Here is a 20,857-nt window from a genome sequence, read left to right as displayed (position 1 = left end):
CGCAAGTCTGTTTCTCCTCTCAATGGATGAGGGTGCTGCGCAGCGATGCACACCACAGGAAGGAATTCACATGATGTGGCAGTGAAGAGGTCTTTTAAAAACTACACCTCTAATGGGAAGTTATATCAAAGAATAACACAGTCCTATTAAAAAGCAAATACAAAGCAACAGAAAATGAAAGTATTACATGTAAGGTGAGTATGGACTTTGAGCTTGAATGATCTACCTCAAGTCCAGCCTTACCCCATTTTCCCCCTACCACTAGACACAGCTGTTCCACAGAAAACCATCAGTCCCTGGAGTTCCAACAAGCTCTTCAGTCCACAGTGGATACATGCATGCATGCCTCTATATGAAACTGGGTTAACACTGTAGACTCAAGGGGGCGTTGTTTACGACGAATATGTCACAGGCTACTTTCATTTACAGATAGCCCTTTTCTGAGATCTATGGACCCAAATCCATATTTAGCTGCAAGGGCCCACGTAGATATACTACCGTCCAATATCAGGCAGAGGGTTCACCACACACCCCTATGGACAGGCAGAGGGGTCACCACACACCCCTATGGACAGGCTGAGGGGTCACCACACACCCCTATGGACAGGCTGAGGGGTCACCACACAACCCTATGGACAGGCAGAGGGGTCACCACACAGCCCTATGGACAGAGAAAGGATCATGTAATATCCTTTCCATGTTGCTGCTTGGCAACGACGCTATGTTTGCTTGTTGCTGTCTTAGGCGAAGGTTAACGGATATCATGAACAAATACAGAAGAAGGAAAACTATTCTCTCTATCTGACAGGATATCAGTATTGCCGGGGACTTGAAAAAGTGCGCAATGTCTAAAACTCCTTTTATTTTTTTTATTTTTTATTTAAAAATACTTTGAAAGTAGGACAGGGTGAGGTTAACTGACATGGCTAATTCATGCTTCAAAATCAATTTTAATGACACAATGAACTTCCTTCAGAAATGTACTGTTTATACTGTGGAGAGCAGAAAAAGGTGTACGCACAAGCATGCTATTTGTGATTAAACACGAAGAGAATAATCATTGGCCGGCAGAAAGAGTGCATGAAAGACGAGCCACTTAGCTTTACGTTACAACATAAAGTATGACGGTAACAGCTGTATAACAACACTAAGTCTAAATCTACCAAATGCAATACCTCCCTCAAGAGACCAGAGAATTAGCATTGTGTGTGTTTGGCTACATCCCAATGCTGACAGGAACAATTAGCGTACCTTGTGTCCCAGTGCTCAACTAACCCACTGAGTGTGCAAGATTACTTTCTGGCAACACATCAAAAGCAACCTGTGTGTGTGTGTGTGTGTGTGTGTGTCTGTGTGTGTGTGTGTGTGTGTGTGTGTGTGTGTGTGTGTGCATGTGTGTGTATGTGTCTGTGGGTGTGTGTGTGTGTGTGTATATTTGTGTGTGTGTGTGTGTGTGTGTGTGTGTGTGTGTGTGTGTGTGTGTGTGTGTGTGTGTGTGCAGCCATACACCTATTGGGATGTGAGTCTTTCCAAACCCACTGAATAGGATTTGCGTGAGCAATGAAAGAATAAAAGGCCTTACAGGATTATACTGTTTTTCCCCCACTGTCAAGCGTCTTAAGCTTGAGCAAATGATAAAAGCACAATTTCAGCCTTTCGTCAAGCCGCGGGGTGGGTGGGCGGGCTTGAAGGGAAACAAACTCTCCTATCGAAGGGAAAGATCGTCTAGTGCACATTCTCACTCTTTTCTACTGACTGTTTTTCGCCCTCTTTCAGTGTTTCCTTCTCTCCCGAGTGACAGCTGCACTGGCTTTATGGCTCCCAGCTGCTCCCAGCTGCTTCCAGCGCCCTGGTGGCGGCGCCCGGTATTGTGCTCAGACCCTTTCCCTGCTCCAGTCTAAATGTCATCTCTAATGAGCTTGCAAAGTGGCGGGTATCTCCTGACATAACTTAAAAGGTTGCTGTGGCGTGGCTAATGCGGGTGCTAGCTGCATTGCCAGTAACTCATCTCTAGGGGGTGTGGGGGAAGTGGGAAGGGTTTATTTCCTGAGTTATACAAAAATATTGCAGAGCCATTCAGTGACAACCGCAACATAAGCAATCATCTTGGAAGATGCCTGCAATTTCTTATACCATACTGTCTCAGACATGTATTAACTGGCACACTGCACATTGACGTCATTTACAACATCATTAACAAGATAGATGGGGGATGCATGTGTTCTTACAAATGTCAAAGAGGTTAGCCCTTGAAGAGGAGACCACTCCTAAGCTGAGCAAGGCCAAGCCAAGCAGAGAACTGTTTTGTAATTTTGGTCATTTTCATAGATGCACTTCATAGCTAGAATGCCATTCATGGAGAGGTTGCTTTGAAGCGATAATAACTTAGTTTGACAACCATTCATTTTTCATTTGTCAGCAAACATGAGAAGTCTCCACAAAGAAATCTAAACAACATTGTTCTAAACAACATTGTAACTGAGGCAGTAAAGGCTCAAAGGCATCGCCCTTTTTATTACCCTCTTCATATAACTTCAGCGACGACCACAAATACACACTAACCCCTTCCAATGATATATGGCATGTCCGCTAAATTTTGCTGAGTCCATATGCTATTGGTATGACATTTGTATGTTAGGTTTTCTCTGCACGTTGCTGATAGTCAGCCTGCTCATAGAGCCCTCAGGCTCTGGTTAAGGCAACCCCAGTCCCTCACAACAGCTCATTACTCCTGTGAGACTCCTGTCTCAACCACGGCCACCTGTCAGGGCGTCCAAAACAGACGTTTCCTGCCACAGACCCTGTGAAGTGTGACCATTTCAAAGGGCACTGAGCCGTGTAAAGGAGGCGTTACACAAAGGACATTTCAGGAGAGTGCAGGATCAAAGCAGGGAGAATCAGAGTCTCAGGGCCCCGTTTACCTCGAGGTTCACTGAGGACAAACGACCGTATGGGGATGAGACAGCTACTGAAATAAGTGGGGTACACTTGTACTGAAACAGAAACAATTCAGATTCGTTTTTTACCAACACGAGTTTCCGGGGCACTGAGGTGGCACCAATCTAACAGCAGTTATTCTAAGCAACTGTGTGATTTCTTGTGGATCAACATCAAACTCACGCTTCACTTTTTTCACCCATCAATATTTTTCACGTTCAGCCTCATTTAGCCAAAATAATAACAATGGAGGGGGGAGGGAACATGGGAAACAAAAAGGGAGAGAGAGAGAGAGAGAGGGAATGAGAGATAGGGAGAGAGAGAGGAAGAGAGAGAGAGAGGGGGTGGGGGGAGAGGGAGGGAGAGAGAGAGGGAGAGAGAGGGGGGAGAGAGACAGAGAGTGAGGGAGAGAGAGGGAGAGAGAGGGGGGAGAGAGAGAGACAGAGAGTGAGAGAGAGAGAGAATGAAAGAGAGAGAGAGAGGTAGCGAGGAGGGGATTAGCAGAGCTGCCACACAAAACACCTATTAACTCTCCACCCTCAGCCCATTCCAATTGATGCCCGGCTGAATGGCTGGCTGATATGCCAGCTCAAATCTCCTGTTCAGTTCACTCACAATACACACAAGTACACACAGAAACACAAATAAAGAGAGTGTAGGAGACACAGAGAATGAGGGAGATAGAGAGAGCAAGAGAGAGCGAGAAAGAGAGAGAGAGAGAGAAAGAGATATAGAAAGGTAGAAACCGGAGAGTGAGATAGAGAAATGGTGGAAAGGCAGAGGGATATAAATAGACACAAAGAGGCCCACCACTGAACCAGTTACTGTTTCCCCTTTACCATCTAATTGGGACCCTTCCCTCCCTTAAATACACTGTGTGTGTGCGTGTGTGTGTGTGTGTGTGTGTGTGTGTGTGTGTGTGTGTGTGTGTGTGTGTGTGTGTGTGTGTGTGTGTGTGTGTGTGTGTGTGTGTGTGTGTGTGTGTGCGTGTGCGTTCCTGTCTGTGAGTGTGTGTGTGTGTTAGTGTGTGTGTGTGAGTGTGTGTTTGTGGGTATAAATGTTTGCCCAATCAAATGTTTAACAATGTCATCACTGTTTAACCTCACACACACAAACACACACCCACTCCTCAAAGACAATTTACATAAGGGAATGAACAGTAGGTTGCACTGAACACACTGTGGACTTCCACAGTTTATCAGAAGCTGAATTTCCAGTCCTCATAAACAAGATCACTGAATGGAGTAGCATTTCATTAGCTGTACACACACTGATTGCAAAAAACAGATGGTATCGTCTATGCTAACGAGCCTGAACAGAACCTGACACCTGATGAATGCAACTCGACCCCAACATCCCCCACGACCCACATTTACACTCTGCTCCAGCCTACGGACACTCTGCTCGGTCTGAAACACGGTGGGAACACCTCGGTGCCTCTGAGCAGGCTAGCTCTGGGCACACCTCCCAAAGAGTGAGAGAAACTCCAGCGCACATCACAGCAAACCTACACTACCTCAATGGGATCCCTTTCCCATCATAAAAGAGACAAAAAAGACACAAAAAAAACACTGCAAGTGCAAGTGCCAGCAAGCAGATCCTCATTCAAGAGGACTTTCACATGAAGACTTGTCCATGTTTAAAACTGCACAGAAAGTAGTTCTCAGACGCTATCTGTCGGGTAGGGTTCAGGTAGGCTGAGGTTGGATGGTTGGGGGGGATGGCACGCTCCCTAGTATCTATAGCCTTCACAATCTGGCCCTACTGGACACACACACACACACACACACACACACACACACACACACACACACACACACACACACACACACACACACACACACACACACACACACACACACACACACACACACACACACACACACACACACACACACACACTCCCCAGTATCTATAGCCTTCACAATCTGGCCCTCCTGGATGGTTGGGGGCTGGGGGATGGCGCGCTCCCCAGTATCTATAGCCTTCACAATCTGGCCCTACACTGCTGACCTTCAGCATGCAGCTAAAAACAGCCCTGCCTGTCAGCACTCCCCAAGCACTGGCTCCCATTCCACAGGCCTGGGTAGGGAGAGGGTTGGGGCGGGGGGCACAGGGTGAGAGAAGGGGGAGGGGGTTGGGGCGTGGGGCACAGGGTGAGGTGGTGGTGGGTAAAGGGGGGCACAGGGTGAGAGAAGGGGGAGGTGGTGGGTACAGGGGGGCACAGGGTGAGAGAAGGGGGAGGGGGTTGGGGCGGGGGGCACAGGGTGAGGTGGTGGTGGGTATAGGGGGGCACAGGGTGAGAGAAGGGGGAGGTGGTGGGTACAGGGGGGCACAGGGTGAGAGAAGGGGAGGTGGTTGTGGGTATAGGGGGGTACAGGGTGAGAGAAGGGGAGGTGGTGGTGGGTACAGGGAGGTACAGGGGGGCACAGGGTGAGAGAAGGGGGAGGTGGTGGTGGGTATAGGGGGGTATAGGGTGAGAGAAGGGGAGGTGGTGGTGGGTATAGGGGGGCACAGGGTGAGAGAAGGGGAGGTGGTGGTGGGTAAAGGAATGCAGAGGTCTGCACCACCATGGGCTCACAGACACTTATCTGCCTGGCTTTGGCCCCTAACCGCACCACGACTCTGCTGCCACTCTCAATATGGGGCAATAGGTGCCACTCTACAGTATGGGGCAAGGCTCTGGTGCCACTCTACAGTATAGGGCAAGAGGACCCCTGCTGATGCCTGTACAGCACTGGAAGCCCGGTAGCAGTTGGCATGGGGAATGTGCGTGGACCTTGAGTACTCAACGGGTTGAAAATCCAGCGAGGGCTCGTGCAACTTGAGTCATCACTGGTGGTGTTCAGTGAGTCATCACTGGTGGTGTTCAGTGAGTCATCACTGGTGGTGTTCAGTGAGTCATCAGTGGTGGTGTTCAGTGAGTCATCACTGGTGGTGTTCAGTGAGTCATCACTGGTGGTGTTCAGTGAGTCATCACTGGAGCTGTTCAGTGAGTCATCACTGGTGGTGTTCAGTGGTATGAGTCATCACTGGTGGTGTTCAGTGGTATGAGTCATCACTGGTGGTGTTCAGTGAGTCATCACTGGAGCTGTTCAGTGAGTCATCACTGGTGGTGTTCAGTGGTATGAGTCATCACTGGTGGTGTTCAGTGTGTCATCACTGGTGGTGTGCAGTTCAGTGGCTTGAGTCCTCACTGGTGCTGTTCAGTGAGTCATCACTGGTGGTGTTCAGTGGCTTTAGTCTTCACGGGTGGTGTTCAGTGAGTCATCACTGGTGGTGTTCAGTGGTATAAGTCATCAGCGGTGGTGTTCAGTGAGTCATCAGTGGTGGTGTTCAGTGTGTCATCACTGGTGGTGTGCAGTTCAGTGGCTTGAGTCCTCACTGGTGGTGTTCAGTGAGTCATCACTGGTGCTGTTCAGTGGCTTGAGTCTTCACGGGTGGTGTTCAGTGAGTCATCACTGGTGGTGTTCAGTGGTATGAGTCATCACTGGTGGTGTTCAGTGAGTCATCACTGGTGCTGTTCAGTGGCTTGAGTCTTCACTGGTGGTGTTCAGTGAGTCATCAGTGGTGGTGTTCAGTGAGTCATCAGTGGTGGTGTTCAGTGGTATGAGACATCACTGGTGGTGTTCAGTGGTATAAGTCATCACTGGTGGTGTTCAGTGGTATGAGACATCACTGGTGGTGTTCAGTGGTATGAGTCATCACTGGTGGTGTTCAGTGGTGCCTGCTGGCTGCCTGGGTGCTGTATCTGTGAGTTACTATATTGCCTTTTAGGCGTGGTTCATTGTATCAGTGAAAGTGGGGGCATGGCTGTGTAATTTTACTGGCCCATGGGATGCTGCTTGTGAACGGATGCAATCAGACCAGTTGAGTCACCACCGTAAATCTGGATGCAAATGTAGTGCAGAACAGGGATGTACGGGCCTGTGTCAACCATTTATTATAACACTACACAGAATGTAAATATGCAATTGTTGTTATACTGCTGTTGTTTCAAGGCAATCTGGCCTTGGTTTCATTAATTAGTTCATTCATTAATTTCCTCATTCCTGCTCGCACTACTTTATAGCTTTTTTTTTGCTACTTTTTTCTTTTGCTTGGTTTGAAAATGCTCCACTCCAAGAGTATGCCAGAGGGTCATCTTCTGAACGGCACGGACGGATGGACAAGAACTTAAGTGCTGACAAGTAGAGAGCCTGTCATATCCACTGTTGGTCTGCTTACATTTAAAGACACATGTAGCCGCCAGTCAGTTCAAGAAGCAACCCAGGCCTGGGGAGAGTGAAGAAGAGAGAAAGAGAGAGAGAGAGAGAGAGAGCGAGAAGGACGGAGAGGGAGAGGGAGAGAGAGAGAGAGAGAAGGAGGGAGAGGGAGAGAGAAAGAAATATCACGCAAAGCTCAGACAGCCCTTTTTTCTCAGTTAACTCCCCAGAAGGCTCCAGTCACTTTTACTCGATCTGGCAGAGCCGTGTTTCTGTCTGGCTCTCCCCACCTGGCATGTGGGAACTCACTAAATGGACTGACCACTTCACCACACCACAGTGGAGACCAGAGGTGCCGTGGGATAGCGTCTCGTTCCCCCCACCTGGCATGTGGGAACTCACTAAATGGACTGACCACTTCACCACACCACACTGGAGACCAGAGGTGCCGTGGGATAGCGTCTCGTTCCCCCCACCTGGCAGTAAGGGAACACACTAAATGGACTGACCACTTCACCACACCACACTGGAGACCAGAGGTGTCGTGGGATAGCGCCGCACAAGCACTCTCCAGCACCAAATTGAAACGAGCATGGTGACCAGATGGGGTGGCATAGGCTGTGGTGGGGGCGGCACAGGCATGGGAGGGGGTGGCACAGGCTGTGGTGGGGGCGGCACAGGCATGGGAGGGGGTGGCACAGGCATGGAAGGGGGTGGCACAGGCCGGGGAGGGGGTGGCACAGGCCGGGGAGGGGAGGGGGTGGCACAGGCATGGGAGGGGGTTGCACAGGCATGGGAGGGGGTGGCACAGGCATGGGAGGGGGTGGCACAGGCATGGGAGGGGGTGGCACAGGCATGGGAGGGGGTTGCACAGGCATGGGAGGGGGCGGCACAGGCATGGGAGGGGGCGGCAGTGTAAGAAGACCTGCAAAGCCTGAGAAAACGTCAGGCTACCATCCAAGAGGGGGATACAAAGTACATTTTAATGGCAGAACACTGACCCCAAAGCCTGCGGTCAGGGGGGTGTCCGTAATGTAGTGATATCATATTAAAACTAGATGCTGGGCTCTTTTTCTCTTTTATCCGCCTTTAAATTTGACAGTGTATCTTGAAAATGTCTTCATGTAGCATTATGTAACAAATAAAAGTATCTTGATAAAGTCTTTATTTAACACTAACTAACAAATTCAAGGTCTATGCTTTCCAGGCAAAGAGGTGTGTAACTGTAGGAAAATGAATTTCTTCATCAATAAAACTCAATAATCATCTGATACTCATCAATACATTCCAAACTGGGACTCAAACATAACGTATTTGTTTCAAAGGTTCTATTTTATGGAATGAGTTCAGTTACTTTCTACTGTACTTTGATAAACAGAAAACATCCTCAAGCACATACCTGCAGTGGGTTTAAAGCTTCACAGTTATTGGCCTATTATCTTTATTGATATGAAAACAAAAAACAGTCACAAAAAGGTGTTTCTTGATGTTATCTTTGAATAACATTTTTTTCAAAACATAGTTTGATTCATGGTGCTGTGTGGAATCTCCCATTGACTAAAACTCATTGATAAACTTATGAGGTCAAACAGTTCACTACACACCTAAATAAGCAGAGGTCATTTGTGCAACAGGATTTGATAGTAATTTCCAGGATTTTTGACCTTATTTAAAAAACTAAACAGAGAGCATAGTCTAGCTTTTTATCCTGAAATCAGTGGAGCTTTTGACTCCAACACAAACACGTCTTGCTTCTCTCCCTTACGTCCAGGGTTTCTCTCATCCCTGTCCCACAGTAAAGTGTTTATATCCACCGTCTGCTCCCAACTGACTAACAGTTCATTGCTTCTGTCTCTTTCATTTCTCGTTGCCATCTGTTCCTGTTTCTACATCGTTCACCATCATAACACAAGCAGAACACCTTTCAGCTTCACGCTATTTCTATATAATTGTGTATATAATATAATATTTGTCAGACTTTATTCCTTTTATTTTTAGAGCTGATGGATTTTGGATTTGGCTGCAAATGAGCCTACAACACCCACACTCTGTATATAGATTGGTAAAAGATCACAACAGCATTAACTGTCCAGATATCCCTGTGAAACTGATGTGTGAGGCGTGCAAGCCAAAGGCCACTCATTGCACAAGGCCTGCGGATACTAGGGTGTCCGTGATAGATCGATTGATATGCGAATTAAATTCAAACGCACAGTCCGTCTGCACTTCATTCTAGGGTTTCCTGCTCCAGGTGGCCAGATAGGCATCTTTACTTTGAAAATGTTGTGAAATCTAGAAGGGAAGGATTTCCACTCTCAACAAGCGCTCCAGTCACTCTGATCCATGCACATTAGCACAGATCACCACGGCTAACGGAAGGAATAACGGCTTTAGCCACACGGAATATGAGAGATGAGATAGGCTGCCCCTGACAACAACGCTGAATGAATTACTCATTACGCATTGAGGTTTGAGACAGTCTGTCTCTCTCTCTCTCTCTCTCTCTCTCTCTCTCTCTCTCTCTCTCTCTCTCTCTCTCTCTCTCTCTCTCTGTCTTTAGTCTAATTAAATCACATAACTCGTCTACTCATCTACTCATCTGCTGAGCACATCTGCTGCAAGTGCCCTCAAGTGGCACCAAAATAAGATAACTACTGTTTTTAATTAGCCAGACAGGCCGGGTCACTTTGAAGCCATTTATGTCCTCCTTATTGAAGGCATCATAGATCCTATGAATACATTTGAATTTGTTTGTGACCATTTCATTAATAAACTGCCTTGCTTTACAAAGGGATAATTATGGGCTGTGAGCTGCCCATACAGACAGCTATCTTTGCCTTACTTCCATAGCACCCCAATTTCCAGAAAGTTGTTTGAAACGATCATAATTACTTTTGTGCAGACTTAAACACACGCACACACACACACACACACACACACACACACACACACACACACACAAACACACACTCTTCTTCCTCTGTTCCACCTGGCCTGCTACACAAATACTCCCTGTCTGCAGGCCACCCAAACAATCACTGCGACTGTGTGAGGTATTTATAGCCAGAAGCAGCACCAGCAGGATCAGGAGCAGCAGGAGCAGGAGCAGCACTGGACACCCAGTAGCAGCGGCAGTGGCCACCTGTCAGGGCTCTGAGTGACTGGGCCTTCTGCTCGTGGGCCGGAAGAGGAGACGGCCTCCACCCCCGAGGCCTGCAGCACCCCCAGCACAGGGCCAGAGGGCTCAGAGTGCAGAGCTCCGAGAGGTCAGTTCTGACCGTCACCGCACAACTTTTAACACCAGCCTCACACACCACACACACACACCAAATCCGTTCTGTTTCAATCACCTTTACAGTATGGGACCTATTTTACTACACCACTACACCACAGTAACCTGCCTGCAGCGCACACCAAGAGATTCCGATGCTCCATATACACACGCCACCCACAAAATGGCTCTGCCTCGTTACTCTACACCCTGATGTCACATACCATGATACCATATTACTGTACAGAACTGCAGCTCCGCCGGCATAACCATATGATAAACCACTAACAAAATAGCTATACTAAAATCAATAACGCAACAAAGTCCTGTCATAGACAATTCTCGTGCTTGAAGCACGTATCACTTGGAATGTTAGATAGAGGGATCACAAAGGAAAGACCCTGATGAGAACTACAGTGGTCCATACCAAATTAAAAAAGAGTATTACATATCTATGGTGCTGTGACTAAGATGTCGCCATGATGTAAATCTACAGTGGTCCATACCCAATCAGAAAAGAGTATTCTATATCTATGGTGCTGTGACTAAGATGTCTCCATGATGTAAATCTACAGTGGTCCATACCCAATCAGAAAAGAGTATTCTATATCTATGGTGCTGTGACTAAGATGTCTCCATGATGTAAATCAAACTCTATCCACAGGTCCAGCTGCAGAGTCTCCCATAAAAGTCCTCTGACATCATCTGCGCTATGACAAGGGAAGAGCCTGGCCAGGAAAGAGGCACGCATTGTTCACGACCACAAGGTACGCATGGAGCGGTGACAGAATGGCACTCCATCATTTTAGGCCAGAGCCCATCCAACTGCCACTGTTAGACACCACAGGTCCTTTTTTTAAAGGCTGCTATTCTTTGAACCACCGTTCCATTAATACCTCCCCAATAACTGAGAGGTGATCTGTGAGGGAGTATTTCCCCTGTCCATGACACACATTCACGTGGAAACACACACAGTCACTAACCAAAGTGCCTACAGATCAATGGCCAGGATTTCAGAGTAACACACACCACACATGCAACATTATTTAAACACTTCCAGTGAAAATAAAACTCACAACTCCATACTACTCCACCCTGCCCACTCTTCCACTACTCCCCCCCTTTCCCCACCCCCCCACACTCCATTCACACACACACACACACACACACACACACACAAACCAAACACACACACACACACACACACACACACACACACACACAATAAAGGGGCTGCTGTCCTCTCAAACATTTATCTTACCTCTTCCATTCATTGTACTTCGGAGAATTAAAGGACATCTATAGCCACTGTCACATCTATCACAACACCTCTCAAAAAAGACATTCCCACTATTGCAATGCGATGCCAAACTAAGAATTCCACTTGGGTCACACTTAGCAAGCCAAATTAAGACAACCCAGAGGCTCAGTGCCATTCATGTGATGCATACGCATGGGGGCTGTTAGAACTAAATGAAGTTACGTCTGTGTAGGGTTTACCTGACATGTTGCCGTAATATTAATAATAATATTTCCTAAAAACAGGAATAATAATGTATTATTCCACTTGACTGGTAATTCCAACAGGTATTTATTATTTATACTGATAAGATGAGGACATCCTTTCGTGTGTGACGAATGTTGGGAGACACACAGTGTTGTGAAAACACTGAGGATGTCTGTATCCAAAATTGACAAAAATGCATGTCAGACCCCTCGTCTGGAAACACTAGAACATGTTTTTAATGAAACTGTAATCAACCAGAGGAAAGCATTAAACCATGAAGCAAAGTACTTGGACCATTAGACACATGTGATAAATACAAATGCCATGTGTCTAATGATAGCCAAACATTTATACAATCTCCAATTATATCTTAAGCCAGTCCAAAGGTTCATAAAACCTGAGTATTCAAGTTGACTCCGGAGACTGGAGTCACACGAAACTGAAGCGCAGCAAATGCTAGGCTAATTCTGTACTGTAACAGAGTCAGCTGAAGTACTTACAGTCCATATAAATACACTACTGCATATTAAGTGGAAAGTTTGCTAAACCCTTTTATAAGAGAAAGTATGTTGAAATATAAAATACGCCTGCAATCAGAGTTGCCATCTTTTTCCTATGGCAAATTCCTTCATTTGCACACATGCCAGTCCACTTCAACCCATTCACCCTCAAGCTGCCACTTATGTCATCAACATTACAATGGAGTCATTGGAGCGAACTACAAGGGTTTTTATCAATACCGATCAAATCCCACGGTCTTATGAGGCGACTCACATTGCCATTTTTAGAGAGGCCTTAAATTCAATTCCACCTCGGTTTTCAACCCCCAGCACTCCAACCGTCCTCACACTCTCTTATTCAAACAGACAGGAGGCCTCACAGATCTCTCAGAGTAGCCATAATAATACTAGGAGCCTTGCGCTTGGGTACACATACACACACACACACACACACACACGAGAACTCGAGGGGGGCCCTGGTGGGCTCTTACCCTGGAGATGGTCAGGGGCAAGTTGAAGTCCTTCCCTCCCTGTAGGCGAAATCCCCAAGGTGCCGGCCCATTGAGGGTGATAGTGTAGGTGCTCATTTTCTTTCAAAAATCGTACTTTCTTTTGGATGGACTTTGAGTTCTTCCTCCAAAACAGTTGGTAAAATGGAGGTTAGGGAGTTTGACAGGCACCAGGTAGCCTCTGTAAGCAGAGAAAAAAATGTTTAAAAAAAAGATGTGTTGGGGGGAATAAGTCAACAACAGGTCCCAAAAGCTCAACAGAATGAACAACAAGGGAAAAATATTAAATTTAAACATACAGTGCTGCAAATTTTGCATTCCCTTGCAATACTTTTGCATTACCTCACAAAACTTCTGTGTTCTCGCCCAACAACTGTGAGGGAATGCAAAAGTACTGCAAGGTAACGCAAAATGTTTGGCATGTAACACAGGAAAAAAAAAGCAGGTCAGACACAAATCACCACCATGGCCCTTAGGGGGTTCCGTAAATAATCAATTAATGTTCACACCCTTTTTTCAGCTAAGCCAGAATAATGAAAGACAAGAGAGACAGACAGAAAAGAGCAAAGGGAAGAGAGGTCTTGCCTGCTCAGATGAGCTGAAGTGACAGGCTAAGAATAGCTAACCCAGGGCAGAAAGTGATAGTACAGGGGCATTGTGGGAGAGGGGAGCTTGCGGTGGTGAGGGAGCGGGGCGCGGGGTGGGTGGGGTGGTGCCATATATGGCTTGTAAGGGGACACCTAGTATGCCAGGCTTCCCATGATTCACCAATGCTAATATAGCCCCTTCCCAGGCCGGCTGATTTTTTCTGACCACTGTGCCTGGCTGTCAGGATCCGAGCCCAGCAAGCCCATCTGTGCCGCCCTGACAGAGGGGGAGAGCCCCAGGAAACGACAAATGAACACTCATCAGCCAAGGTGTGACATTGTAATTAGAGTGGGTTCACACTTTATAGGCTTCATGACACGTGATTACTTTTTACGCAATGCAAAGAATGATCACGATACTGAGACAAGAGGATATGAATGCAATCTTCTCTGACCTTCAGCACTTTGCTGGGTTTACTTTTCAGGATTTCTACTCAGTCCCGTTGAAGCATAAAATAAACATCATAGTTCTTGTAGATGTAGATGGCAAAAACTAAAACTTTATTTCTTGAGGGATGAGGTGCTTATTAAATTATATTTATTTAAATTGGTCAGTAGGCAATTTTAAAATAGAAGAAACAGTACATTTTCATAAAGTCATTAAGTCGAGCCTGCATTAAAAGAGGCCTATGTCCATTGTAGGAATCTGGAAGGGTTGGAGATCTAAAGGCTCAATCCTCCTCCTTTAGCCCACAGCCACACAGCTGCTGACGGGGGTGAATTGCTCAGCGAATCCTGCGGTAACTCCATAAACTACAGTCCCCTTCAGTCCGGCACCTGCCAGCATGAATCACGACCCACTTCACTGCATCACTGCTAGCACCTACACCATCGGATCAGCAGGCCCAGTGGTGACCCTTAATTCATCAGAAAATCTATCAGGGAACTCCTATGCATCTGCCAATAACAATCTGCTAACAAGAATTTCCGTGGAGCCTTTTAGCGCTCTGTATGCACATAGAGTCATGCCATGCCAAATGTACCAATTTAAGAAAATCTCCCACTCAACTGTCTCAGATTTGGCTGAAAAAAAATCAAGGTTATTCATACACTTCTTAATAGGTATAGTCCCAAATATTAGCTCTCTCCTCCCAATAGTTTTGTCACAAAAAATGTTTCAGCAACTATGTTATAATAACTTGCCACGTAGGCTGCTACTGCCAGTGATCTGCTAGGCTACACGCATGGTGGCCTGCTGTAGCCGAGTCGTAGAGTCAGGCATTTCAGAGCGAGAGCATCACTAAAATAGTCCCCGACAGCTCCGACACAGAAGACACCCGTGCGGCATTCGCCAGGGGTAGGTGGTATCTGAGGTTAAACAGAACCCTGGCGGTGCCCGAGGCACAGAGAGAGAGGCCAGGTGGTTCTGCCTGCGAGAGAGCTGAGAGCCCAGCCCCGCCACCTCATGGCCAGCTGATAAGAGAGGCACTCGGGCCCTTCAGAGAGGGGGAGGCATGGGAGAGGTGTGTAGGAACACAGGAGGCCAGATAATCATTAAAGGCCGACCGGTGCACCACCAAACCTAATTTGGGAGACAGCATCTAGCCCAGCGAGCTGACACATGAGGCTAAGTTTAGACCCCTTGTTGGCATAGAGAATTTGTTGAGAGCAGGGTCGATGCTGATAAATATATAAATATATTAAATATATATAAACATATTAAATAAAACAAATTTTTCTTCACACTTCATTTCTACACTACTACCACTTAAGGGAAGTATATGTACTTGGATCAGGAAAATGTACGTTATCATGTTAGGATGAGTACCATCTCTCAACTTAAAGGTATCAGTTACGTAATTTATGGTATGTGTGTGGATCGGGAAAGTATTCTCTACATTTGAATGGAAAGATAACATCCCAGGCCGCATCTTGATGGAGACACGTATAAATGACATGTTCCTGAGCAGTGAACTCAATCTGATCTCTGCTGATGGAGAGTAGCAGACAGGTGTAGTGATGCTCATGACCATATAACACACCAAGGGGAATAGTCCAGCTGTGAGTGTCCACATGCCACCATTGTGTGTGTGTGACCGTACATTCACTTTATCCGACTTACAGCAACACACACACACACACACACACACACACACACACACACACACACACACACACACACACACACACACACACGCCTTGCCAGGTTGATCCAAATGCCAGGACAAACACAGTGCAGGTGGTGTGGTTAATCCAAGTGCTGTGTGCATGGCATCTCTGCATCATTAGCCTCACACTGAGAGAACTTGCTGGAAGGAGTCTGTCGGTTGGTGACCCCTGAAAATAAACGTCCGCTGTTGGCAGCACTGTCAGAAGCCTTGCATTTGTGACACTTGTGGTTCCCATATCAATTTAGTGTAAAATTACAGCCTCACCCACCCTTAGAGCCTCAAAACCTTCAAAAGAAAACAAAAACTTGACACACATTGGGCTAAATGTAGCAGGAATACAAAGATATCAAATGTCAATATTCCAAAATGCCGAGCCCACATCTCAACACGACCAGAGATCTCACTCCAGATCCAGTTTCTATTCCTATTGCCATGCTGATGGAATGACGATCCTAGGAGAGCTTCCTCTCTCTGCCCTGCTGAGAGTGTCCCGGAAAACATCTCCATGCCCCCCCCCCCCCCCCCCCCCCCCCCCCCCCCCCAACCTCAGGACAGTCTATTAGGCCCCTGAGCCTCGCAAAGGCTCCAAGCTCGGTTCTGGAGACACGCACCTGTTTGCACCCGAGAATTAGAAGTCCATTTTCTGCCACAGCAACCCACAAGTTCAAATGAGTCTAAGAGAGGCGTGCCACGGCACCTTTGCTAGTCATCCGCCATGAAAATAGTGGTCTAGTCATGCTACGCCAGAAGGGGTTCGTTCAGGTCTTTTCTGTTACTAGGCAGAAAACGTCACAGGACATTTCTAGAGCATTAAAACAACATAAAAAAAAACAGCATAGCCGAGAGACTCATGTGACCAGACAGACCACCCTGACTGTACGTCAGTTTGCCCACGTTATGGGGTGTTCGTGACAAACTCATGCTTAAGCAGTGAATTTAGAACAAACTATTTTCCATCACGCTGCACAGCTTTCATCCATCTATGGTGATAGGTGAGAGAACTTTAGAGTTTGAGACAACAGCCCCACAGTGGACATAAAGTAAAAGTTTCTTTCTGTAAAATATGACGTAGGCCTACATTTCACTGAGGTGATATGCCCGACCTTTTTTTCCTATCTGTTGTAACAGGCATGTTTTGACCAACCTGCGATACCTATCTTGACATGCCTCTCTCTGCTGTGGTTAAGTTAGTTTCATATTCTGTGTTCGATATTCACATATGCACTGAATGACATTTATGTCAAACCAACTGTGATGTATTCATACAAACACAATCAAATTAATCTATCTTGCCTCCTGACCTTATGATCTTTTGAGGTCAAAAAACCTGTGATGCACACAGTCTGACATCCGTCAAATATCACAAGGCTTCTTGTCGCAAAACACCATCGCCATGATTATCATATCAGGAATATTAGTCTGTATTTATCGACTGTACCCCAATGGACCTCAAAAGCTCAAAATGTCAGGAAGCCAAATGGATTTGTACTGTTTTAATTATCAAAAGTGGAATAACAATTTTCTAAAAAGGCCATGTGACATATGACCAGTGCTTGTTTGAATGCATCACAGTTGGTTTGACATAAATATGCCAATCAGTGCAAGTGTGAAATACATTTTTTGAGTGTCGAATATCGAATATTGAATGTACACAAATTGAACCACGGTCTTCCGCCCCCTCCCACTAGTTGATGACAGACAGAGGTCTACTGTAAGGCTTCAAAGGACTGAAGAAAAAGCTGAACCTATCTGAATAAACAGAAAACAACCTTAACGGATCAACCAAGCGAAATCCTAACCAGTATCCCATCAAATCAAACAAAACAGGAATTAAGAATATCAGGGCGGATTAAAGTTCTCACACGCAAGAGCGCGGAGCAGGTGCACTTTTTCACTGCTTGCGTCTTTTGCGGTTGATGTTCTGCCTGTAAAGCATGAGGTCCCATGCACTAAAGCCTGTTGCATCCGTACAAGCCCGAAGCTAACTGGAAAGAACTAAAACTAGGAAAAGTTTGCGTTCAACGTACATTTCATGGCGAGCGATCCCGCGGACGGCCGTAGGCTACTACCTGCCGTAGTGGCGGATCCTCTCTCCCTTTCCTCTTGTGTGGAACGGTGTCACACAGGCCGGCTTGATCCGATCCCTGGGACCCTGTTCGACGTCACCTCAGGCAAGCGGGGGGGTCAATGGGGGATTTTCATTAAGGTGGACTTATTAAAGCTACAGCCGCCCTTTAAGTTCCCTGTGGCGCCAAGAGAAAATATTTGAAATGGAAAGACATTGAAAGTATACTTTACACATCGAGCCTGTACAGGATTAATATTTAATTGTGTTATAAGTTCCACACAGGTTCCAATAGCTCGCTCCTATGTATGCGCACCTGTGAATTAATGTATGCTCCACTGCTCGACCAGCCATTAACCATCTGCATGATTGAGGGACTTACAGCTAGTCTATAGGCTACCGTAGCTCCTGGCCCAGAGGAGCTGTCACTCATAGTGAGTTGATACATAAGGGGCGTGTCTGTAGGCCTTCAGCAATGGAACGCCTATTCTGAATACTTCCACCGAGACTTATAATACTATATAAATATATACTTACTGCTCTAGGGGAGGGGAAACAGTGGCTGGATGTCCAGTCTATTTGTCAGGTATCGCTTCTTGTCTAAACTCCTGCTAAGAGAAACACTATATAGGTACTGTAGCCTTTCCTGGCACAACTGTCAGAAAAGTATTAATTGTGTGTATGTGTATGTTGTGTGTGTGTGTGTGTGTGTGGCCATGTGTATGCCTATGTAAGACGCCAAAGATATGGGTGGTATGCTGTCCGTCAATCTAAGTATCCAACCATGGATACACTGGCGCACTGCGGGTTGATACAGCAGTGCAGATTCCCATATCAGACTCTGTAGGTCCTCAACACTTAGTCTGTAAGCACTCAGGGCCACATACAGTGCCTTGCATAAGTATTCACCCCCTGGGATGTTTTATCCTTTTATTGCTTTTATAAATCAATCATGGTCAATATAAGTTGGCTTTTTTGTCAAAATCACAAAAAAGCCCTCTTTAATGTCACAGTGAAAACAGATTTCTACACAGTAATGTCAATTAAATAAAAATATGTAATGTAGAATAAGTGATTGCATAAGTATTCACCCCCCTTATAGTGACTGACCTAATTCAACTGAATTCTGACCAATTGACCTTCCAGACACAGGTGTCGTTATACTACAATCACTTGAGACACATACACTGCAAACTGATCTCCATTTCACTAATTGTGAGACTTCTACCAATTGGCTGGACCTCTGTTGAATTAGGGCAGTCACTTTAAAGGGGGTGAATACTTATGCAATCACTTATTTTACATTACATATTTTTATTTTATTGACATTACTGTGTAAAAATCTGTTTTCACTTTGGCATTAAAGAGGGCTTTTTCCTGATTTTTTTCAAATAAAAAAAGCCAACTTATATTGACCATAAATGATTGACATGAAAGAGGGCTTTTTTAGTAATTTTTTTGGTCAAAAAAGCCAACTTATATTGACCCTGATTGATTTATAAAAGCAAAAGCAATGAAAGGGTAAAACATCCAAGGGGGTGAATACTAATGCAAGGCACTGTAAAGCAGAATACAGCAGCATAGGTAACAGTCAGGAGCCTTAACTCCCAAAGAACCCAAGGGCCTGTTCACTCAGAGCCTGCATTCAATTTTGAATGGGATAAAAATCGTTTCCGAAGGTCTCATACACACATTGCACTGCCCTCACACACACATCGACACACTCTTTCTCTCTCTCTCCCTTTCATGCACACATGAAAACAAAAATGGGTTCATTTAGCTTTTTTCTTCAGTAATCCTGTAAACCTCAGTAATCACAGGGAAGTCTGTTTTAGAGCAGTCTGGCAGGCAATCACATATCTGGATGGGGATTGACTGACTGAGGGGAGATTGGCAGACAGACAGCAGAAATGATAAAGGGCTTCACAGACAGCCTTCCGCTGCAGAAACACTGCCAGACTGGCAGGACAATCAGTTTGCGCATCTAATACCAATTTTCATCCCTATTTCTCTCCCTCTGGAGACATACTCGTCTGTCCCCGTTATGGGTTTCTGTTTTTCTGTTTACTGACGGAAGGTAAATAAGAGGGTAGGCAAGCAGGCAGGCAAATATGCAAGTGATGATATTCTGTGATGTTTTAATTATGTTTTGTTTTTTTCTTTTATGGCTTTTTTATTATTTTGTGAATAAAGGGCATTTATATGGAAACTCATGATTTTGTTAAATCGGTCCCTTTGGCCTGTTTGGATACTGTGTGTTGTGAACGGAGGCTGGCATCTCGTTCCAAAGTGCACCAATGCCAAGCGCATAGATTAGGAAGATGCAGTATTTCAAATGAACATTCCAACAGATAATGAAACACAATGTTACACTACACAGTATTTGCACCACACAGTAAATATCCAGCAGCAGTGCAGTTCCATGCATAACCTCCACACCTCTAGAGACGAGTGCCATAGTTATCAATCCCTTCACTCTCCTGGGGAAATGAATGGAATGGAAAAGCCACATTCTACTGATCCAGTCAGATTTCCCAGCATTGTCAGGAACGGGAATGCCATACATGACCCCCACCATACATAATACCTTGAACTCATCAAAATGTCCATTAATCCTTTTTTTAAAGAAAAATTTGAATATTATATTTTCAGGTAAACATAATTTACAGACGGTGTAAATTCTGCAGTATCTGCAGTCAGACCAGTAACATGTTATATCAGCCCCACAGTTGCCCTGAGGGAGGTTAAAATGGAGGTTAGCCATGTGTGACAGTATGTCACAAGTGATATGGCCATAAAGCATTTTATTTAAATGTGAAGTAAACACCATGGCATTTTCAGAGCAGCAAATACTTGATAATGTAATATTTGATATAACAAAACAAAAAACGTGAGATACCTTTTTTATTTTTGTGGTGAGTTATATGGCTGAAGCATGCAATGAAGTCATTGGAAAACTGAAAGAAACGTGTCATAAATTTGGGATTATTTTCAAAGTTTTGTTCAGTTCTCCTTACTCCCTCCAGAGGTCAGCTATGCTCTGTTGCTGACCCTCATCTTATAGTGAAAGTTCTGTTAAGTACACAAAGAGAATTCATTGTAAGA

At 45.6% G+C, this 20,857-nt stretch overlaps 1 protein-coding gene across 7 annotated transcripts in view; it reads right to left on the bottom strand.

The window, feature by feature from the left end:
* The window catches only part of ldb3a (LIM domain binding 3a), a 51,385-nt gene extending 33,536 nt beyond the window's left edge, over positions 1–17,849 (bottom strand). For 3 of the 7 annotated variants that reach the window (XM_080848924.1, XM_080848929.1, XM_080848930.1), the window contains exons 1-2: positions 17,715–17,849; positions 12,912–13,110 (exon numbers count right to left, since the gene is read on the bottom strand). In XM_080848924.1, the coding sequence (XP_080705050.1) occupies positions 12,912–13,007 (96 nt within the window). In that variant the 5' untranslated portion in view covers positions 13,008–13,110; positions 17,715–17,849. Of the gene's footprint in view, positions 1–12,911; positions 13,111–13,271; positions 13,407–13,438; positions 13,574–17,714 lie in introns of those variants that run through there. The other 4 variants (XM_080848928.1, XM_080848925.1, XM_080848926.1 and 1 more) reach the window with 4 other exon arrangements.
* Between the last annotated feature and the right edge of the window lie 3,008 nt (positions 17,850–20,857).

This window comes from Sprattus sprattus (assembly GCF_963457725.1).
Source record: "Sprattus sprattus genome assembly, chromosome: 12".
Classification (NCBI taxonomy): Eukaryota; Metazoa; Chordata; class Actinopteri; order Clupeiformes; family Clupeidae; genus Sprattus; species Sprattus sprattus.
The sequence above is the reverse complement of the archived record's forward strand: the minus strand, read 5'-3'. Positions and strand labels throughout refer to the sequence as shown.